This window comes from Anolis carolinensis, chromosome 2, assembly GCF_035594765.1.
Source record: "Anolis carolinensis isolate JA03-04 chromosome 2, rAnoCar3.1.pri, whole genome shotgun sequence".
In the NCBI taxonomy this organism is placed as follows: Eukaryota; Metazoa; Chordata; class Lepidosauria; order Squamata; family Dactyloidae; genus Anolis; species Anolis carolinensis.
The window spans coordinates 4,527,969-4,548,385 of NC_085842.1; the positions used below are offsets into that span (position 1 = coordinate 4,527,969).

General features: G+C 41.3%; 2 protein-coding genes across 4 annotated transcripts in view; both read left to right on the forward strand.

The window, feature by feature from the left end:
• The window catches only part of LOC100566263 (uncharacterized), a 31,194-nt gene extending 23,810 nt beyond the window's left edge, over positions 1–7,384 (forward strand). For all 3 annotated transcript variants that reach the window (XM_062972904.1, XM_062972903.1, XM_062972905.1), the window contains exons 2-5: positions 1,956–2,631; positions 2,938–2,979; positions 3,990–4,142; positions 6,413–7,384. In XM_062972904.1, the coding sequence (XP_062828974.1) occupies positions 2,142–2,631; positions 2,938–2,979; positions 3,990–4,142; positions 6,413–7,071 (1,344 nt within the window). In that variant the 5' untranslated portion in view covers positions 1,956–2,141 and the 3' untranslated portion in view covers positions 7,072–7,384. The remainder of the gene's footprint in view (positions 1–1,955; positions 2,632–2,937; positions 2,980–3,989; positions 4,143–6,412) is intronic.
• Positions 7,385–9,727: 2,343 nt separating this feature from the next.
• The window catches only part of LOC100566453 (uncharacterized), a 44,190-nt gene continuing 33,500 nt past the window's right edge, over positions 9,728–20,417 (forward strand). The window contains exons 1-7 of the mRNA XM_003229000.4: positions 9,728–9,805; positions 12,264–12,377; positions 13,215–13,335; positions 13,419–14,114; positions 15,316–15,453; positions 18,036–18,710; positions 20,059–20,214. Coding sequence (XP_003229048.3) covers positions 12,291–12,377; positions 13,215–13,335; positions 13,419–14,114; positions 15,316–15,453; positions 18,036–18,710; positions 20,059–20,214 — 1,873 coding nt within the window. The 5' untranslated portion in view covers positions 9,728–9,805; positions 12,264–12,290. The remainder of the gene's footprint in view (positions 9,806–12,263; positions 12,378–13,214; positions 13,336–13,418; positions 14,115–15,315; positions 15,454–18,035; positions 18,711–20,058; positions 20,215–20,417) is intronic.

A 20,417-nucleotide genomic window follows, 5' to 3' on the forward strand; every position in this document is an offset into this window, starting at 1 on the left:
ACTGCCCAAGAGTCTCACTTGATTGCTTGTGCACAAGTGTGTAGTTCTAAGGCTTGCTTATGAAGAGTGTGGACTCCTTGACTCATTTTTGAATGTGTGCAATGATCGTATTGCTTTAGCACACTTTCAAAAATGATAATAGTGTGCTGTGTATTTTACTGTGCCAAAATTTTTTAGATTTTCTATCTAGAATGATCTGGGTTCCACTTTTCAGTGGATTTCATTTTTTGACAGCACTGTGGTCTCTAACCCATTGGTGGAGCTTCCTATATAGCACGAGACATGTCCAAAAGCTGTATTACTTCTTGGGCAGACTGATCAAAAGTTAAGGATCTACTGGAAGTTCACTAAGGAATTCTTTATGTATTATCAACTATTGAAAAGCACACAGTAGCAGGGCAAGAACGAAAAATAATTGCAAAAAAAATAAAAAGTACCAGAATAACTAAGAATGTCGTAAACTGCACCAAGCATGGCACATATTAATACCTGAAAAGTATGGAGGAGTTTGGGGGGTATTCCCCATGACTATGGGGAGTTGTAGTCCATTTACCTCCCAGTAGCACAGCGATCTCCAATGATGATGGTTCTGAGCCAATCTTGCAACGCATACCTGATATTCCCGATTTAGGGTGATTTAGGAGGGGGGGGGGGGAAGAGACCTTGACATAAGTATGTTGTAGGTTATGAGATGTAGTGTTCAACAACAGTCCAAGAGGTCTCTGTGCCTCACCAGCAGTGGATTAGGGCAATTCTTGGCACACTGTACCCCTATAACCAACGGAACAAAGTTGTGGGGTTAAGAAAGAATTTACTATGCCTTCTAGGGACTTATAAAACCCCTGGGTGATGCGACACCATGACCCCCACCAATAATGTGCTGGGACCAAACAGGGCACTCAGGCCTCCCTTACATATTGCATTTATTGGGAGATTTGAGGGTGACATATATTTCCTTTATGGAGGTAGGTAACCCTCTTCCAGCAGCAATTTGCCCCCTCCAAGATTGGACAGAAGTTTGCACTGTGAACCCCCCTGACCAGCTGATCAGGGTTCGAAAGAGGAAGACAGATATTCACCTTACAATTTGCATACTGTTTTAGCTGTTACTGCATGGTAACGGAAAGCCCACCTACTACTACTTGTCTTTTCCATATTTCTAAACAGTAATACACACTATACAAATGGTGAATAGGAAGTTCTTTTTCAAACACCCTGTATAACACTATTTTTCATTTATGTTTATTTATTTTAATTCATTCAAATAACATACATTGCAAGTGTTAGTTGCATGCAGTGCAATACTTTCATCTATTAGTCTTTCATAATCATTTCTTAGACAATATATTTTCAATAAGGGGTCACAGTCTTCTATTTGAATAGTGCATATAAAAATATTATAAGTTCCAAATTAATATCGATGTCCTCCTTGTCTTCAGTCTATTAGCTTCCTCTATGTACATTTTAAAATTAATTTTATATTAAGATATTGGATCATTGGTTGCCATTCATTAATAAAGTTCTCTAACGGTTCTCCTCAAGAGTACAGTTATTTTATCCATTATTAGCAACTCTGAAATATATTGTTCCAGTTCTGCTAAGGGAGGTACCTCTGAGGTTTTCCAATATCTAGCGTATACTATCCGAGCTGCCACTGTCACGTAAAACAAAATTCTTCTGCATTTCCTTTCCAATTCTTCTTTGGGCATGTTCAAAAGGTACATTTGTGGTGTCATTTTAAAATTCGTATTTAATATCTTTTCTAGATGTACATGAATCTGTTTCCAGTAGTTGTTTACTTTCATGCATTACCACCACAGGTGGTAAAATGTGCCTTTTTCTTTCCCACATTTCCAGCATTTATCAGTGCAATTGTACATCTTCGCTAATTTCATATTTTTTACTTAACACATTTTAAACAAAAAAGACTGTAATATATTTTATTTGTTTTACAGGTAGATTAGGTTCTTCAATACACCATTGAACGGACAAGTACAACCGCTGCCCATGCCGTGTGGCATTTTGGACAGTCCATCGGACCGAGGGGCAGTACTTGAACTGTAATATTACGGAAGGCAAAAAAAGAAGTGCCAGACACACTAGCAGTCATTCTGTTGGGAATTTCATATTACACAGCAGTGATGGAACTGAAAGCCAGAGCATCAAAAGCGAAAGGAAAAGGAAAGGGGACCCACTGGCGGTTCCATGAAATCCAAGATTTGCTTGACATTTGGGGGGAGAAAAAAGTGCAGGATGCACTGAGAGCGGTCCATAAAAACATAGATGTGTTTGAAGGAATAGCAGAACAGATGCAGGAAAGGGGCCACAGACGGACTGCTGAAGAGTGCCGCTACAAAACGAAGACAATGAGGCTCGAGTACAAGAGAGTACAGGAACATAATAAATGCTCGGGAAATGCTCCAAGAACATGTGCCTTTTATGCCGAGCTGGAAAACATTCTCAAAGTAGATGCAAGCATCTACACTCCCAGGATCTCCAGAAGTTGTCCAGTCCGAAGAGAGGAACTTCCTCTGACCCAAGATTTGGATGCAAACACTTCGGAAGAGACATGTTCCCAGGAGTCAGTACTGGATTCACAGGCTACTGGTCCTTCACTGATTACAGCGGAAGGTATTTCTGGCACTAATATCCCACCATTGTTATAGATAATGCTCACAAGGAAAAGTGACAGCTCCTTTTGCAGTATCCCAAGTACCTCCCCTCTAAGGAGCTGTGCTTCTGTAATATTTTCAAAGTGTTTCAACTTACCATGTCTTTACCTATTCATAGAAACCCTATAGCAGGAAAAACGTTATATAACTTTATTAGATCAGAAGTTATTTAACCTTTTCCCCCCCGCTGTAAAAAATGTACGTCTCATGTCTTTATCCATCAGTCGTAATAAGTGATTTCGCTTTTTGTCTCCTTAATGCACAGGAATGGAAGACAATGAGGAAGATTCCTTATTACTTCTCCTCAGTAAGTAATATTAAAGGTGCAGTCTGGGTCTATTTTCCCCAAACCTCTCCAGTATTTTCTATTGGTCATGGGAGTTCTATATGCTATGTTTGGTTGAATTCCATTGTTGGTGCAGTTATAATAATAATAACTGCACCAACAACAATAATAATAAGGCAATAATAATAATAATAATAATTTATTTATATCCTGCCACAATCTCCCAGAGGGACTCGGGGCGGCTCACAAAACACTCAAGGTGTGACACAAAATACAAGTGCAAAACCAAACATCAGCAATAAATAGTCAACACAACATCATAAATTCACAGTACCCCCGGTTAAAAAAAGTAAAATACAGCAATTGCTGTAGATAAAACAGCAGACCTCAGAATTGGAAAGTGCTAAAGAAGAGTATAATCATTATCATCATCATCATCATCATCCTTTATTTATATACCACTCCATCTCCTTGAGAGGACTTAGGGCGGTTTCCAGCATGTACAAAACAGTCAGTTGTCAAAACAACATACAACGGCATGAAGGAACAAACATATCATAAAACAGCAGTAAAAACAGATCAATCTAAAATGAACACAGGTGCAACTGCAACTCCCAAATGTCTGGGTCTATTTTCCCCAAACTTCTCCAGTATTTTCTGTTGGACATGGGGGTTCTGTGTGCCGCCAAGTTTGGTCCAGGTGTCTCAGTGTTCTGTGGAAATCTGAGCTGAAACGGTTGAAAGTACTGCAAATCTCATCATCCATTGTCCATACTCCCCCAAACATATTGTTTTTGTCACTATGCTTTAATTATGTTCAATTTGTAACAATGAAAATACATCCTGCGTATCAGATATGTACATTACGATTCATAACAGTAGCAAAATTACAGTTATGAAGTAGCAACGAAATTAATTTTATGGTTGGGGGTAACCACAACAGGAGGAACTATATTTAGGGGTTACGGTATTAGAACGGTTGAAAACCACTGATGTAACGCTTCACTCATAAATGTTGCATATAATTGCAGAAGAAGCCAATGGAGAGGTTTTGGAACCAGTGAACATCCATGTTCCCCCTGCCCTTGTGGGATCGCCTTCAGTGACACCCGTAACAAGCGACGCTGAAGATGAGGGAGAACCAGAGACCCCAAACCACAGCGAGCAGTCACCAAAACAAGAAAGTAAGTTGGTTCCCCTTTCAATTCGTCTTAACAGTATTGAACTAAGGAACTGGGACAAAACTAGTTTTCCTATGAAATGCTGCCCTTAAAGTTATGACAGCAGTATCAGATAACATAAAGAGCAGGTATTTAAATGGATTTGATATTATTATTATTTACAGTATTTATATTCTGCTCTTCTCACCCCAAAGGGGACTCAGGGCAGATCACAATGTACAGATACAAGGCAAACATTCAATGCCATATGAACAGAGACAGATACAGAGGCAATTTAACCTTCTCCAGCTTCCTGAGGGTGTGCTTGATTCCGGACACAGGAGGAGCAGCTGCTTCATCATCCACTGTGATGCTGAGTTCTTGGATACTTCCTCATTCCAAACGTTGCTGGATGATTTTTATGGTGTCGTAAATTAGTTAAATTAGGCTCCCCACATAGTGGTACCTAAATTTCCTACTTGATAGATGCAACTATCTTTCAGGTTGCTTAGATCAGCAACGAGCAGGGGCTATTTTTTATTTTAATGGTCGGGTGCTCACTCTGACACAGGCTGGCCTCGAACTCATGACCTCTTGGTCATAGTGATTTATTGCAGCTCGCTACTCACCAGCTTACTCATATCTTTATTAAGGAGGCCCCGGTGGCACAGCAGTTTAAACTGTTAAGCTTGTAATAATAATAATAATAATAATAATAACAATAAAAGCAACAACAACAACCATCATCTTTGTTTCTATTCCGCCCTATCACCCCGAAGGGACTCGGGCATATTCCAAAAAACAATGGCATACATTCAATGCCTTCATACAACAGATATTGGCATAAAATCTCAACAAGACCCCACATATGGAAACAGCATTAAAACCTAACATCAAATTAAACCTAATATCAGTGAATTGAACATAACATTGATACATTAAACCAATATAAAATTAAACCAGTAAGTTTCTCAGTTTAATGCCTGTTTTCACAGGCCTTCCATCTTTCTAGTTAGCCTTCCATGTTTCCAAGTTTACTTTTTGCAGATTTGATGAATATGTTTTCTTTAGGGAGCTCTAGGTCCTCCAGCTCTATCCTGTGGTTTACTACTGCTGGAATTTGAATATAGTGTTACTCTGGACGACCTACAGATTCCTAGAGAGATACTTATCTAGGCATTTGTATGACCACTTCCAGCGGAGGACCTAGGAAGGTGTTCTCTCAGGTAACAGTGTGTTTTTTTTTAATTTGCAATTTTCCCACGTACATGAGAATCCAGTCTCCACACCCATGCCCAGAAATTGACTGGTATCTCAGGTTCATTGGTTGTTGGTTCAATGACTGCCTTATACTCTGTTATAACGTCGTCGTTTTTATTCTGTTCTATGATACTGTTTAATGTGTGACAGTGTGTTATTTTAATTATGTTGATTGGGTTTGTCCCCATGTAAACCACCCGAGTCCCTTCAGGGAGATGGAGGCAGGGTACAAAAATAAAATAAAGTAATAATTATAATTATATAGTCAGACACAATCTACAGTAGAGTCTCACTTATCCAACATTCGCTTATCCAACATTCTGGATTATCCAACGCATTTTTGTAGTCAATGTTTTCAATATATCATGATATTTTGGTGCTAAATTCATAAATACAGTAATTACAACATAACATTACTAAGTATTGAACTACTTTTTCTGTCAAATTTGTTGTACAACATGATGTTTTAGTGCTTAATTTGTAAAATCATAACCTAATTTGATGTTTAATAGGCTTCTCCTTAATCTCTCCTTATTATCCAACATATTCGCTTATCCAACGTTCTGCCGGCCCGTTTATGTTGGATAAGTGAGACTCTACTGTATATAGTGACATAAAATATAAATGTTCACAGTAATTTATAAAAAGCCAACTGAAGTTCAACACAGTTGTGTGGGTTGGATTATGGTAGCCTATGGTAGTAAATTGGGCTGACATAGACTAACAGAGCTGACCGAATGGTAGGCGGATTGAATCCAGGGAGCGGGGTGAACTCCTGCTGTTAGCCCCAGCTTCTGCCAACCTAGCAGTTTGAAAACATGCAAATGTGAGAAGATCAATAGGTACTGCTCCAGTGGGAAGGTAATGGCGCTCCATGAAGTTATGCCGGCCACATGACTCAGGAGGTGTCTATGGACAACGCCAGCTCTTCGGCTTAGAAATGGAGATGAGCACCAACACCCAGAGTCGGACATGACTAGACTTAATGTCAGGGGAAAATCTTTACCTTAACCTTTACGTATGTTTATTTATAGGAGAGGATCCCCTGGCAAAGGCAGCACGCTCTCCTGGCAAACGTTTACAGAATCTAAGGACCAGAAAACGAGGTCGACGGGGTGAAAATATCGCTATGGCAATCATGCAGAATGCTAACGAGCAGGCCAAACTGCAGCGCGAAGCCATGCGCGAGGACACCGCCAAGGACAGGCAGATACTTCTTAGCTTTTTTCATTACTTTGAGGAGGAGAGTAGAGCGTCCCAACAGAGGTTCGACGCAATCGAGAAACTGATACGTGACGTTTTGGAACAGTCGCGAGTGGAGAGGCAGTGTTGCACGCATACTACAACTTGCTGTAACAGAGCAGCAGCGCAAGAGCCACAGGATTCCGTGTCTAGATCTCCGTCCGGAAGTAGACATCGAATTCCACCACCCAGCCAGACTGATCTTGACATGGCCAGTACTAGTGCGGTTAGCCAGGTACAACCACTCCTTGATCTTTTCAGGGGAGTGAGCCAAGGAGAGACTCCCTCCATCAGCAACCCTGTCACAGCATACATTTCGGAACCAGCACCTGCATCCAGCCAGCTGGCTGTGGCACAGAGAGAGCTGTCTGATGCCTTGCATGCCGAGGACACAGAGGGGACAAGAAAGAGTGAAAGGGAAAAGAAGAAAAAGAAACCGTACAGCCCCTAGTTATTTGTGTTTACTATACTGGCATGCATTTTGTATTTTCTGATTGGTTACAGCTGCAGGCAGACATATGAAGTTCTAAGCATTATATTGTGTTCCTTTTGTTGCTGATACAGTTTTTAGTTCAGAGGAAAAACTATTCTGGTTGCAATTCCTGGAGTGGTTAAGGATTGATCACTGTGAAAGCAATGTGAGCGACATCCTTTCTACGTTCTACTAGGAAGCAGTCCTATGTTATTTTTTATGTTTGTTTCTGTGTTCCAAAAAGTTTTGTAGCAATATTTTTCAAATTGAATTAAAAATCACTGTTTTATGACTTTTTTCATTCTTATTTCAGTAGGAGTCCCTGCTCTGAATAAACAGTGTACCAGGAAGTATTACTCGCTTATACAGTAGAGTCTCACTTATCCAAGCTAAACTGGCCAGCAGAACCTTGGATAAGCAAATATGTTGGATAATAAGGAGGGGTTAAGGAAAAGCCTATTAAACATCAAATTAGGTTATGATTTTACAAATTAAGCACCAAAACATCATGTTATACAACACATTTGACAGAAAAAGTAGTTCAATACACAGTAGTGTTATGTTGTAATTACTGTATTTATGAATTTAGCACCAAAATAACACGGTACAGTAGAGTCTCACTTATCCAACACTCACTTATCCAACGTTCTGGATTATCCAAGCCATTTTTGTAGTCAATGTTTTCAATATATCGTGATATTTTGGTGCGAAATTCGTAATTACTACATAGCATTACTGCGTATTGAACTACTTTTTCTGTCAAATTTGTTGTATAACATGTTTTGGTGCTTAATTTGTAAAATCATAACCTTATTTGATGTTTAATAGGCTTTTCCTTAATCCCTCCTTATTATTCAACATATTCACTTATCCAACATTCTGCCGGCCGTTTATGTTGGATAAGTGAGACTCTACTGTATATTGAAAACATTGACTACAAAAATGCCTCAGATAATCCAGAACCTTGGATAAGCAAGTCTTGGATAAATGAGACTCTACTGTAAATAAAATTTTATTGTATTATTATTGTGTCTTCTGCTGTTTTGAAATATAGGGAGACTTCTTGTTTCCCTATCTGGTCTGTTAAATAACCTACCTATGTGTCAGTTGTCTTTTTTCACAGTTGAGATCTGCTTCACTTTTAATAGTAACATGGGGAGCCCCTGGTGGCGTAGTGGATTAAAGCCTTGTGACTTGAAGGTTGTGCTGCCAGGTTCGAATCCCACCCGGGGAGAGCACAGATGAGCTCCCTCTATCAGCTCCAGCTCCATGCGGGGACATGAGAGAAGCCTCCCACAAGGATGATAAAAACATCAAAACATCTGGGCATCCCCTGGGCAACGTCCTTGCAGACAGCCAATTATCTCACACCAGAAGCAACTTGCAGTTTCTCAAGTCGCTCCTGACACGAAAAAAAAAAGTAACATAACAATACTGATACTTTTAAATATTCAACCCTATCTCCTTGGAGGGACTCGGGGCGTATTCCAAACATAAAAGGAAAACATTCAAGGGCTGGGCTGTGGCGCAGCTGGTTAGTAGCCAGCTGCAATAAATCACTACTGACCGAGAGGTCATGAGTTTGAAGCCCAGGATGGATTGAGTGCCGGACCATTAAATAGCCTAGCTCATTGTTTACCTAAGTAACCTGAAAGACCGTTGCATCTGTCAAGTAGGAAAATTTAGACACCGCTTATGCGGGGAGGCTAATTTAACTAATTTATGTCACCATAAAAACGTCCAGCAGCATGTGTGCAGAAGAGGAAGTACTCCATCAAGGACTCGGTGTCACAGTGGATGATGAAGCAGCAGGGAATTGAGCATAATACCCTCATGAAGCCAGAAGCTGGAAAATGTTAAATAGCCTCCGTGTCTTTGTCTCTGAGTCCTTGGGGGCAAATAGATCGATCGATCATTGTTCAAAGTGTCTATTGAGCTGGTGGGGCGACCAGGGCCAATGTAGTAGAAAAATACAGATTTTAATAGTTAATGTAGAGTCTCACTTATCCAGCACTCACTTATCCAATGTTCTGGATTATCCAACGCCTTTTTGTAGTCAATATTTTCGATGCATTGTGATATTTTGGTGCTAAATTCGTAAATACAGTAATTACTACATAGCATTAATGTGTAGTGAACTACTTTTTCTGTCAAATTTGTTGTATAACATGATGTTTTGGTGCTTAATTTGTAAAATCATAACCTATTTTGATGTTTAATAGACTTTTTTCTTAATCTCTCCTTATTATCCAACATATTCGCTTATCCAACTTTCTGCCGGCCCGTTTATGTTGGATAAGGGAGACTCTACTGTAATTGTCGGGAAAAAGTACTGTAATTTGTTCTGGCCGAATGCTGAGTCTTAATCACAAACCCAGGCCTCTCCCTTTCCCGCCTCTGCTTTGCTTCAATCCCATCAGCACAACTTCCTTCCTTCTCCCTCCACCTATCAGAAGGCGTGTTTAGACTCCGCGCGCCCGCCCACAATTCTCCTCCGCCAATGAAAAGGCAGGAGAGTGCCGTATCCCCGCCCCTTTTCTGGAAGCGCGTCACTCTCCTCCTGGACGCTTCCTGCTTCTCTAGGACATCGAGGGGGAGGCTCTGTGGTTCTTAAAGGAGCCGCTCCACCTCACTGTTTACCTCAGAGCTTTTTCTTCTCCCAACGAGGAAGGACCGAGAAGGAAGGAGGGAAGAAGGCCTTCCACTGAAAGAGGTGAGGGAGGCCTCTGCAGGCCACAATTGTTGCCCCTCATAATCCCCTTCCCTTCTTTAGACAATGCTTGGGCCAATTTAGGCCCTCCGGGTGTTTTGGACTTCAACTCCCAGAATTCCTCACAGCCTCAGGCCTCTTCCTTTTCCCCCTCAGCCGCGTAAGCGGCTGAGGGGGAAAAGGAAGAGGCCTGAGGCTGTGAGGAATTCTGGGAGTTGAAGTCCAAAACACCTGGAGGGCCCCAAGTTGGCCCAGGCCTGTTTTAGATCTTCCTGCAGCACTCTGTCCTGACGTTTCGCCTGCACCAGTGGCTAATGGCATCCTCTGCAATGTGTCCTGGTTTGAGTGTTTGATTGGGACTCATTTGTCCAAACAAACCTATTGAGTAGTCTAATGATAAAAATAATGAACATTGACAAAATTATGATCTGTCAACTGCAGAAGGCCACCTTACTGGGATCGGCATGCATAATCCGAAAATACAAGGGTTGAATGAAAAGTAATACCTCCACCTTGGTAACTCCTCAACATGTGGCAGTCCTGGTATGTGGTAGGTCCTGGCTTGTTCAGTAGACTCTCCTCTACAGATCCATTTGACGGGAAACCTTAGCATTGAACGGTTGTGTTGTTAAAGTGCAAAGTATGGAACCCTGTGCAGACAGGGAAGCTTTAGCTTTGAACGGTTGTGTTGTTAAAGTGCAAAGTAGGGAACCCTGTGCAGACAGGGAAGCTTTAGCTTTGAACGGTTGTGTTGTTAAAGTGCGAAGTAGGGAACCCTGTGCAGACAGGGAAGCTTTAGCTTTGAACGGTTGTGTTGTTAAAGTGCGAAGTATGGAACCCTGTGCAGACAGGGAAGCTTTAGCTTTGAACGGTTGTGTTGTTAAAGTGCGAAGTATGGAACCCTGTGCAGACAGGGAAGCTTTAGCTTTGAACGGTTGTGTTGTTAAAGTGCAAAGTATGGAACCCTGTGCAGACAGGGAAGCTTTAGCTTTGAACGGTTGTGTTGTTAAAGTGCGAAGTAGGGAACCCTGTGCAGACAGGGAAGTCTTAGCATTGAACGGTTGTGTTGTTGAAGTGCGAAGTAGGGAACCCTGCGCAGACGGGGAAGCCTTAGCATTGGATGGTTGTGTTGTTAAAGTGCGAAGTATGGAACCCTGCGCAGACGGTCAGTCAATGCGACTTAAGCCATGTGCAGTCACTGAATTCTTGACAGCAGAAGGTGTCACCCCAAAGGAGATTCCTCAGAGAATGCAAGCTGTTTATGGTGATTGTGTTGAGGTGAGTCCTGTGCGTTGTTGGGCGAGTAAGTTTAAGGATCTTGAGGTGGGAACATCTGATTTGCGTGACAAACAAAGAGTTGGACGTCCCGTGACAGCAACTACCAAGCTTCACAAGCAAAAGGTTGACAGATTGATTTAGGACGATCGTCTTATCACTCAGAGAGAAATTTCAAGCATCATCGGCATTTCACTAGAACGTGTGGGTTGCTTTGCTTTGCTTGGCTATCAGAATATCTGTGCACGATGGGTACCAGGATGCTGACGCCTGAAATGAAAGCACAGAGACTTGATATTTGCTAGGAACTCCTCTCGCATTACAAGAATGAAGGTGACGGCTTTCTCCTTTGGGGTGACACCTTCTGCTGTCAAGAAATCAATGACTGCACGTTGCTTAAGTCACATTGACCGACCTTCTGCACAGGGTTCCATACTTCGCTCTTTAACAACACAACTGTTCAATGCTAAGTCTTCCCGCCAAATGGAACTGTAGAGGAAAGTCTCCTGAACAAGCCAGGACCTGCTGCAGACCAGGACTGCCATCTGTTTTTTAAAAAATCCCAACTCTGATCCATCCTCTGGTGGGAATCACATTTCTGCAAAGAAAACTATGAGCCTCCAAATTCTCCCCTTGCTCTTTTTCTTTTACTGGCAGTTCTTCAAAGATTTCCTATTGAAATTAGCAGAAGCAAGTCTCCTTTTTTCAGCCCAAGCCCTCTTGGCCATAGTCGAAGGTTTCCCACCTATTCCTCTTAAAATATCTGGGACAAGAGGGGGCACGGAAAGTGTTAGGACGATGTGGCCCATCAGCTTTCTCCCAACAGCCTTGCAATGAAAGCCAGTTAAGGAGGGAATAAAAGCAGAAGAAGAATCCCTTGCTGCATGGGCTGAGGAATGGGCAAGGAGGCCTAGAGGGTTGTTGGGGAGCCCCTGCCCCATACTGCAGAACCTGGTCTATTTTCTCTCTGTTTGCCTTTTTTGTATGTAAACCGCCCCGAGTCCCCTTGGAGAGATATAGCGGTCTATAAATAAAGCGATTGTTGTTGTTGTTATTATTATTATATTGAGAAGAATGTGTAAATGCATAGGAGAAACTGGGCAGGCTCTCAGAGTCATTTAAGTGTCTTTTGGTGGTCCATGGAAAATTGTATAAATGTATGTGGAAATATTTATACTTGTTGCAGGTGCTCATAGGTCCAAAATTGGCCTGGATGATCTCCAGACACACAGAGGGAGGAGAATCTGCACCGAATTCCTCCTTTGTTGAAGAAGCTGCAAGAACGATGTCCTTGGAACAGGTGAACATCCACTCTTTCTTTATTGGGAGAGATCCCAAACAGTTCCCACCAAGGGCAGAAAGATTGTCTTCCTTTGGTCCAGCCACCTAGGAAGTGTTTCCTTGCTTTGTCCATCTGTGCTTTGATGTCAGCAAAGTTAGAGGCCCGAGGCAGGTCAGATGTCTGTCCTGCGGTGTCTCATTTCCTTCCTGCAACCTTGACCTTGCTGTGACCAATCAGGGCCAGGGGTGGTGGGGCTGGACTTTCTTCCAAGGGTCTCTTAGGCCTCTCCAGGACTTGATACATAGCTGAGTAAACATTGAACTCATGGGTTTGGGTCAGGGCTGGACCCACCACTTTGGAGGAAGCAAGCCCTTGACTTACGCAGCTGTTGTTTTGAGGCATCATTAGAGGCAACAATTGCTAAGAAATAAGTTTGTTGTTATCCTGTTTTTACTCTCAAGGATAGAAATAATATATTGTGGTTTCCTTTGCCTGATGTGCTCAAATGTCTTGTCCATATAGGCTGGAAATCCAAACCTCTGCCAATACGGCAGACTTGTCCTAGATTTGTGCCAGTGAGTAATGCAGATCGATAAGACCTATGCGGAAGAGCTTCTACAGTTCAATTGAAATGTCCTTTGATGTGAGAAATGTAATGCATCAGGAATGCACATTGAAACTTTGTCTTATTTCTCATGCATCTTCAAAATGCAATTAGGAAAGGAAAAGAAATAGGAGAATATTCAAATATGTTCCCTCCTGTCTTTTGAAGAGATCAGTTGTTTGTGAAGAATCATATGTTTTTCTTCAGTTTTGATCAGTCATTCTCCTTCTGAGAGCTAATTTCTGTTGCAGGTGACCTTTAAGGATGTGGCCATATATTTCACAGAGGATGAGTGGAGATTGCTGGACAAGAACCAAAGGACCTTGTATGAGGAGGTCATGATTGAAACCTATGAGAACGTCACCTGCCTGAGTAAGGAATTTATTAATTTCCCTTCCTCTGGAGCAGTGGTTCCCAACCTGTGCTTCCTTGCTTTCCTTTTCTTTGTTTTCCAGGTTTCAATCAGAAAACAGCCCGTCAGCAGGATAGCTACGAAACATTACCTCGCTGTGGTGCTTCACATGACTGTTCACAAGACATTTCAACCTCATTTTGCGAAAGAGAATTAGTTAAAATATTTTCCCAGCATTCCATTAGCAATTTCCTAAAAAGTCCCCTTTCAGTGAGAACAGCTGGAAAAAAGGAAGTAAAGGAAGAGGATAGACAACGAGAAGTCAAAAAGAAGGGAAAGAGAAAGAGAAAAGGTAAAATATGGAGACTAGCCGAAATCCGTGACCTTTTAGTTATATGGGGACAGCAGAAATATCAAGACACCCTGCAGGTGATGCACAGGAATATTGAGGTATTTCAAGAAATTGCTGCTGAAATGAAGGCAAGAGGGCACAACAGGAACGCGGAGGAATGCAGGGCCAAGTCCAAAATGATGCGGCTAAAATTTAAGGAGGTCTTCGACCATAACCAGAAATCTGGAAATGCTCCAAAAACCTGCCTGTTCTACAAAGAACTAGAAGTTATTTTGCGGAGAGATGCCAGCACAGAACCAGCAATATTGTCTCAGAGTTTGCCAATACGTTGGGTGCAAGGAAACAAAGAAGGAGACGCACCGGCAATTCTGGAAGTCGAAGAAACATGCTCTCAGGAATCCATCGGATTGTCCCCATCACTACTGGATGCCCAGGTGGACACAGAAGGTATATATGTGATATAATTTAATCCAGAAAGTAATGGTCTCTATGTGTATTTTGGTACCATTTAAAAAAAAAATATGGCATTTTCTGTTATGAATACTATGTTTCAAGAACATATTTATTTATTTATTTACAGTATTTATATTCCGCCCTTCTTTCTCACCCCGAAGGGGACTCAGGGCGGATCACAATGTACGTATACCAGGCAAACATTCAATGCCATTGACAAACACACACAGAGAGACAGAGACACAGAGGCTATTTAACATTTTCCAGCTTCTGGCTTCATGAGGGCTATGCTCAATTCTGGCCACAAGGAGAGCTGTTGCTTCATTATCAACTGTGACGCTGAGTCCTTGATGGAGTACTTCCTCATCTTCTGGCACGCAGGCTGCTGGACATTTTTATGGTGACGTAAATGACGTAAAGGAGCCCCGGTGGCGAAGTGTGTTGAAGCACTGAGCTGCTGAACTTGTAGATCGAAAGGTCCCAGGTTCAAATCCCGGGAGCGGAGTGAGTGCCTGCTGTTAGCTCCATCTTCTGCCAACCTAGCAGTTTGAAAACATGCCAATGTGAGTAGATCAATAGGTACCGCTCCGGCGGGAAGGTAATGGCGCTCTGTGCAGTCATGCCGGCCACATGACCTTGGAGGTGACTATGGAGAACGCCGGCTCTTCAGCTTAGAATGGAGATGAGCACCAACCCCCAGAGTCAGACACTACTGGACTTAAGGTCAGAGGAAACCTTTACCTTTTAAATGAGTTAAATTAGCCTCCCCACATAAGCGGTCCCTAAGTTTCCTACTTGACAGATGCAACTGTCTTTCAGGTTGCTTAGGTAAACAACGAGCAGGGCTATTTAATGGTCGGGCACTCAATCCGACCTGGGCTTTGAACTCATGACTTCTTGGTCAGTAGTGATTTATTGCAGCTGGCTACTAACCAGCTGCGCCACAACAAAACCAGTCTTTTAGGCTGATAGGCTACCAACTCATGAGATCTCATACCTGTGGTTACAGTCATTCTTAATTTAAAGAGGGAAAATGAAGTCTTTTAAAATTTGATTTCAGTTTCTATTGTTACCCATCAAAGCAAAACAAGTTATTTTATCCCTTTATTCCCATATTTCATGGGGAAAGTACTTAATCTAACTTTCATTCTACAAATCAAACAGATGTACATCTAAGAGTTCTAATTTTCTGCAGAGGCAGCGGCCGAAGGGGAATTTGACGTGAATATCGTTCTGGTTTCTCCACAATCCACACCCCAGCGACCTTCTTTTGGAGGAGATGAGAAGACTGTTGTCAGCCTTCTGGCATATCCAGTTGGAGAAGCAGAAGCAGGTAACTGTAAGGCATTTTATTTAAACTGCAGTCAAAATAGTTCTGACCGATTAATGTAAAGCAGTCCTTTCTTCTAGTTAGAATTTTAAATGGTTCTGTTACTGAAATCCTTTAAAAACACATAGGTAAATACTCGTTGAAATCTAGAGGGCTCTGAGAATATAGAAACCATTGGAAATAAAACCTCTTAGAAACCAATATCATGTTTTAGAAATGGAGAAACATGTTTAGATTATAACAAAGACTGCATCACAGTACTCGTATGTTGATAATTGTAATATAATCAACATGCTAGTTAGGAGCACCAGATGGCACAATGGCGCAGTGGGTTTAACCAGTATTTCTCAACCTATGGGTCCCCGGCTGTTTCTCAACCTGTGGGTCTCCGGGTGTTCCTACAACTCACAGAAATCCCAGCCAGTTTACCAGCTGTTAGGATTTCTGAATCTAACTGTATAAATTCCTCTTTTTATATCTATATATGTCTTCTCTCAGTAGGAGAATATTTATATGTTTCTTCTCTCAACAACAAAGCATTGTCTGAATAAGTAAGGGTGTTTATAAGAAGATGTGTTCCACATACTCTTCTGTCACCTCTTCTGTATCAGACCATGCTTTGTGTTGTATCCCAACAGCAGTCCCAGCAGTCAGGGACTGATGGGTTCAATGATGACTCTAGAGTCAGATGTGAATGTGGGCTTTCCTGGGATTCATTCTGATGCAGGCCCTGGGATTCATTCTCATTTGAGCTAGAAAGTGAAACTGCTTTAGACATAAAGAGAGGCATCGATGCAGAGCCTGAGAATAATTATTTGCTTCTGAACCTCAAGGCCTTCAAGGCCAGTCACGGGAGTTGGAATCATCCTCTCTAGCAAAGATGAACTGATGAGGCAGGAGCGGGTGGAGGGCAGGAGCAGGTGGAGAGATGAGAAACGACCGTCGCCCTGACTTGTTAATGACCATCTCCTCATCAGTCAGATCACTTTAGCAGCCGGCAGAAGTAGCACTGACAAACAACACTTCAGTTGTAGATTTACTGCTGATCCCAGCGGTACTAGGCTTTATTTACAAGACTATATACAACTCCAAACACCACCATTCTCTGGGCACATGTTCCCCGGCAAGGGAAAAGCATGGCACGTCCGTTCATCAAGCCGAGTCTCTAATCAGTGCTTACAGGCACATCCCACATCCCACAGTTCATGACAAATGTTCCTCCCATGCAGTTGAAACGGAAGTCTTGACCCATTGGCCCTGCAAGCTATCAATCAGGGCTGGCATGTAATTAACTCCTGTGCTGCTGGAAAGCTTGCCGGAACACAGATGTACAATCCAACAAAATACAATTGATCTAACATTTCACTCTATAACAACAAAACACACTAACAATTCTCATGGGAACGCACCTGGTGACATTGACCTAAGCCAAGAGGCTCACCTGCAAATCTGAGTGGATAGCCAGCTTCGTAGGTCAACACGGCTTCATGGAAAGCAAAAAATTCCAGGGGAGACGTAATGCTTTCATGTCTGTTTATTTGGAGCTAATGGTCACTTTGCTCTTCAGTTCAGGCAATGTGGCTTTCAAGTTGCAGCCAGGCCTGTGTTCTCTAGTTCTTGTCTTGGGTTTTGGGATTTAAGTATACTGGGAGTTTTTCCATGTTCATGTTGTGTATCTTTGTTCAAGTTTTGCTTATGGACTTAAATAGCTTTTGGATTTTGAGACTATTCTTGAATTGGCTTGCCTTTGGATTTACATTTGATTAGTGCCTTTTTGGATTCTATACCTTATTTCCTTATCCCTGCTTTTTACTATAATAAATAATAAATAATAAAACCTGCTTTTTACTATATATCTTTTCTGGGTTTGCCTTTACTTTGAACTCTTGTGTGATGCTCAGGTCTGGGGTGCAACACTTTGTAATAAGTTCTGATGTGTCATAGATGTTGGAACAGACTTTTGAGTAGACAAGTCTGTTATAACCTGGCCCATATCCACATTGAAACTTGCCCTGTCACTTTATAATTTGATTTCCATTCAGATTTATCTTCCCTGCTTGTTGTGTCTATTTGATGTATGTTCTATTCAGTAATAGACACTCCCTTCATCAGTTTTGACTGTCGCCCAGACTGTTGTCCTATATTGGACTTTTTAATGCCTTGGATGATTGTTTAATATTTTAATTATGTCTATTTTAAATCATGATTTGTTTAATTTGTTTTTAAATGCATTCTTTGATGTCTCAACTGTTGATTTTATGATATTATATGATTGTATTGGACTTGCCCCCGTGTGAGCTGCTCCGAGTCCCCATTGGGGAGATGGAGGCGGCATACAAAAATAAAATAAAATAATAATAATAATAATAATAATAATAATAATAATAATAATAATAATTCTATAGAGAAAATACATGTTGCATTTTTCCCTTTCCGGAAGAACTATAAAATGTATTTCAAAAAGATAATAAGAAATGTTCTTTTGACAAATCTTAGGAAACTTCCTTAAAAAAACAATTTGCTATGTTGATTGGCGTTCCTTCCTGGCTGAAGTCTACATTGCTTCCCTTTTCTTTGTTTTCCAGGCATCAATCAGAAAGCAGCACTTCAGCAGGATAGCTACGAAAGATTACCTCACTCTGGTACTTCAAATTACTGTTCAACATCAGTTCATGAAAGCGGAGTAGTTAAAATATTTTCCCAGCATTCTGCTAGCAATTTCCTAGAAAGCCCTCCTTCAGTGAGAATAGCTGGACCAAAGAAAGGAAAGGATGAGGATGGACAACGAGGAGAAGCCCAAAAAAAGGAAAAGAGAAAAGGTATTCTGTGGAAACTTGCCGAAATCCGTGCCCTTTTAGATATATGGGGACAGCAGAAATTTCAAGATGCCCTGCAAGGGGTGCACAGGAATATTGAGGTATTTGAGGAAATTGCTTCTGAAATGATGGCAAGAGGGCACGACAGGAATGCGGAGGAATGCAGGACAAAGGCCAAAATGATGCGACTAAAATTTAAGGAGGTCTTCGACCATAACCAGACACCTGGAAATACTCCAAAAACGTGCTCGTTCTACAAAGAATTAGAAGCTATTTTACGGAGAGATGCCAACACAGAACCAGCAAGATTATCTCAAAGTTTGCCAATATGTTGGGTGCAAGGAAACGAAGAAGGAGAAACATCAGTAGTTCCAGAAGTTGAGAAGACACGCTTTCCGGAATCCATTGGCTTGTCCCAGATTGATACCCAGATTGCCACAGAAGGTATATGTGATATAATTTAATCCAGAAAGTAATGGTCTCTCAGTATATTATCGTATCAATGTGTTGTCAAAGGCTTTCGCTGCCGGAATCACAGGGTTGCTGTGAGTTTTCTGGGCTGTATGTCCATGTTCCAGAAGCATTCTCTCCTGCCGTTTCGCCCACATCTATGGCAAACTTCCTCAGAGATTGTGAGGTATATTTCACAACAACCTCTGAGGATGCCTGCCATAGATGTGGGCGAAACGTCAGGAGAGAATACTTCTGGAACATGGCCATACAATACAGCCCAGAAAACACACAACAACCCCATATTATTGTATCAGTTTTTATTATAACATTTTATGTTACACGTAGTATGTTTCAGGAACTTATCCTCAGAACCACAGGCATCAATTAGTCATAGTCTACCAGCTAATTAAAAGATATACCTGTGGTTATACTCCTTCCAAGGGAGCCATGGTGGCTCAATAAGTCAAACCTTTGTGCCGGCTGAACTGGTGACCCGAAGACCTGAAGGTCGGTGGTTCAAATCCATGACATGGGGTGAGCTCCCTTCTGTCAGCCCCAGCTTCCCATGCAGAGACATGAGAGAAGCCTCCTATAAGATGGTAACACATCCAGGCGTTCCCTGGGCAATGTCTTTGTAGGCGGCTGATTCCCTCATACCAGAAGCGATTTGCAGTATATTCTCAATTTGCTTCTGATACGATTAATATAATAATAACAACAACAACAACAACAACTTGGGAAGTGTTCGACTTGCAATTTTGTGATACGAAATCCAGTATATCTATCTTGTTTGCTGTGTTATACAATAATAATAATTATTATAATTATTGTTATTATTTTTATTCTGCCTTATCTCCCTGAGGGGACTCAGGGCAGATTCCAACATAAAATAGCAAACATTCAATGACTCCACAACCAAACAAATACTGAACATATAAATCCCAGAGAAACCCCACATATAAAAATAACATTAAAACCTCACATTAATTTAAAGTCTAACATCAATAAATTAAACCTAACATCAATAAATTAAACTATGTGTAGTCAAACAAAATTATATAAAAATTATATAAAAATCCAAACAAGCATCCACATTAGTTTACAACAGCCAACTAGAGTTCACAGTGTGGGTCAAACACACTGGGTCCTAATTTAAAGGGGGAAAATTAAGTTTTTTAGAATTAATTTCTGTTTCCATGTTATTTTATCTCTTTGCTTCCATATTTCAGTAGTTAAGTAATTACTCTTAATTTGCACCTGGGCAGCTACTTACTATAATTTCTATATATTTTGAATCAAAATACACAGAGATGTATAACTTAGTCCTATTATTTTGTAGTGTCAGAGGTAGAAGTGGAATTTGGCGTGAATATAGTCATGGTTTCTCCAGCCCTTACTGAATCTCCACAGTTCATACCTGTGCAAACGCCTTTTGGAGATCATGAAAAGATTGGTGTCAGCCTTCCAGCACATTCATTGGGAGAACCAGAAGCAGGTAACGACAAGAAGTTTTATTTAAACTGTTCTTATTTATTTATTTACTTAATTACAGTATTTATATTCCGCCCTTCTCACCCCGAAGGGGACTCTGGGCGGATCACAGAACACATATATGGCGAACATTCATTCATTATACAGAGATAGGTTGGACAGTACAAATAGAGGTATATAGGCATTTCCCATCTTCGGCATCTTCTC